Below are 1,808 nucleotides of genomic sequence, written 5' to 3' on the forward strand. Positions count from 1 at the left end.
GACCAATTTGCAGTCAAACTGTAAGTAGGTGCAGAATTGGCCAAAGTTTGACCAAACTACAGTCAAACTATAACTAGGTGCATAATTGGCCAAAATATGAACCAAAGTGCAACTGCACTTGCAAGTGACTCAAACTGCATAACTAGGTGAAAAATTGGCCAAAGTTTGACCAATTTGCAGTCAAACTGTAACTAGGTGCAGAATTGGCCAAATTTTGAACCAAAGTGCAACTACACTTGCAGAAACAGCAGACCAAAGTGCAGATGCACTAAACCAAACTGCTGTCAAACTGTAAGTTGAATCAAAATTGGCCAAAGTGCAGAATCACTAAACCAAACAGTAGAATCACCAAACCAAATAGCAGAATCACCAAACCAAACAGCAGAATCACCAAACCAAACTGCAGACTGACCAAAACATACCAAACAGAAAGCATGGTCATCAATGTTTGAGTCAACCTATTAAAGTGTACACAATGACCATAATCGAATATGTACACCAATGTGTGACTCAATCAACAACAAAAGTCAAACAACATAGAAGTCAAACAACACAGAAAAAGTCAGACATCACTGAAAAGTCATACATTGACTACTTAACTGGTCCCACATTACTAGAAGGTGTTTTTAGACAAAATATTAGAGTCATACGTAACATTGCCTACTTAAATAAGTCATACATAACAGTGCCACAAACACAAAAGATCACATATAACTTCAGCCTTGATTGGTCTTTCTCTTTCCCTTTTGACTTGACTTGTTGGTTCCCTTTTGAGTAGATTTCTGAGTTGCCTCTTGAGTGGACTGCTGGGTTGCCTCTTGAGTGGACTGCTGTGTTGCCTTTTTAGTTGACTTCTTCTGTCTCTTTGGAGTAGAACCACCTGAGACACAAACTTTAAGCCATGTAATTAACTAAAGAATAAACTTAAACTTAATAACATTTACCTTCAGTTGTTTTCTCCTTCTCAGTGCACTTTCTTTTGTTGTGACCTCTAGCCCCACAGATACTACATTTCATTATAACCCCATGCTTTGTGAGTTTCCCAGGCCTTTTTGGATCTTCATGAGGATCCCTCTTCCTATTCTTCTTGCGCCTACCAGGAGCAGATTTGATTGGTGGTGGATCCATTGGCTGATTGATCTTGGTCCAATACCTTTCACTAGGCAATGGAGGTATTGAGAACTCATAAGCCTTCATGTATGTATCTTTGTGATAACACACATCAACATAGTCTTCAACATTCTTATGTAAAAAACCAATAACAGCACATACATGTTTACAAGGATATCCCTTTAAATCCCATTTTCTACATGTGCAGCTTCTCTTTTCTAGATCCACAGAGACATCATCAAAATCCCTTACTTGAAAAACTTGATATGATGGGGGATACACCTCACATCTATAAGAAGCAGCATTTGAAAATTCAAGTTTTTCCTGGATTTTAGGGCATATGATAACATCTCTGGTAGCCATTTCTGTCCTTTTTGTCACTAACCTACTCATGACCTGAATCCTTATATCCTCTAACATATGAATTATGTGTTTTGACCTTGCATTAATGATAAAACCATTAAAGGTTTCTGCCATGTTGTTTACTATTACATCACACTTGGTGTGGGTGTTTAAATAGCACCTGTTAAACCAGTTGGGATTCTGCTTCAGTAAGGCCTCTACTGCATCAGGATTGATTGCTTTCATGTCTTCAATTTCTTGTAGATAGTCACTTTCAGAGTAAGCCCTAGCTGATTTCCAAAACAACTCTTTCAGCTCCTCATCTTTGAATGTTTTGTGCCAATTTGCATAGATGT

The 1,808-nt window shown here is 38.1% G+C and overlaps 1 protein-coding gene across 1 annotated transcript; it reads right to left on the reverse strand.

Moving 5' to 3' along the window:
- Positions 1 to 716: 716 nt before the first annotated feature.
- LOC110893419 lies at positions 717 to 1,473 on the reverse strand. Its single transcript, XM_022140530.1, has 2 exons — positions 945 to 1,473; positions 717 to 880 (listed from the first exon to the last, which is right to left on the reverse strand). Exons 1-2 carry the CDS (start codon positions 1,471 to 1,473, stop codon positions 717 to 719), a joined length of 693 nt encoding a protein of 230 aa, XP_021996222.1.
- Between the last annotated feature and the right edge of the window lie 335 nt (positions 1,474 to 1,808).

This window comes from Helianthus annuus, chromosome 12, assembly GCF_002127325.2.
Source record: "Helianthus annuus cultivar XRQ/B chromosome 12, HanXRQr2.0-SUNRISE, whole genome shotgun sequence".
Classification (NCBI taxonomy): Eukaryota; Viridiplantae; Streptophyta; class Magnoliopsida; order Asterales; family Asteraceae; genus Helianthus; species Helianthus annuus.

Bases quoted from the DNA above. Each gene is read 5' to 3' on its own strand.
- LOC110893419 (XM_022140530.1), bottom strand. From the start codon at position 1,473: ATGGCTACCAGAGATGTTATCATATGCCCTAAAATCCAGGAAAAACTT. The intron at 881-944 runs GTAAATGTTATT...TTTGTGTCTCAG, and splicing joins GAAGGAGAAAACAACTGAAG to GTGGTTCTACTCCAAAGAGA.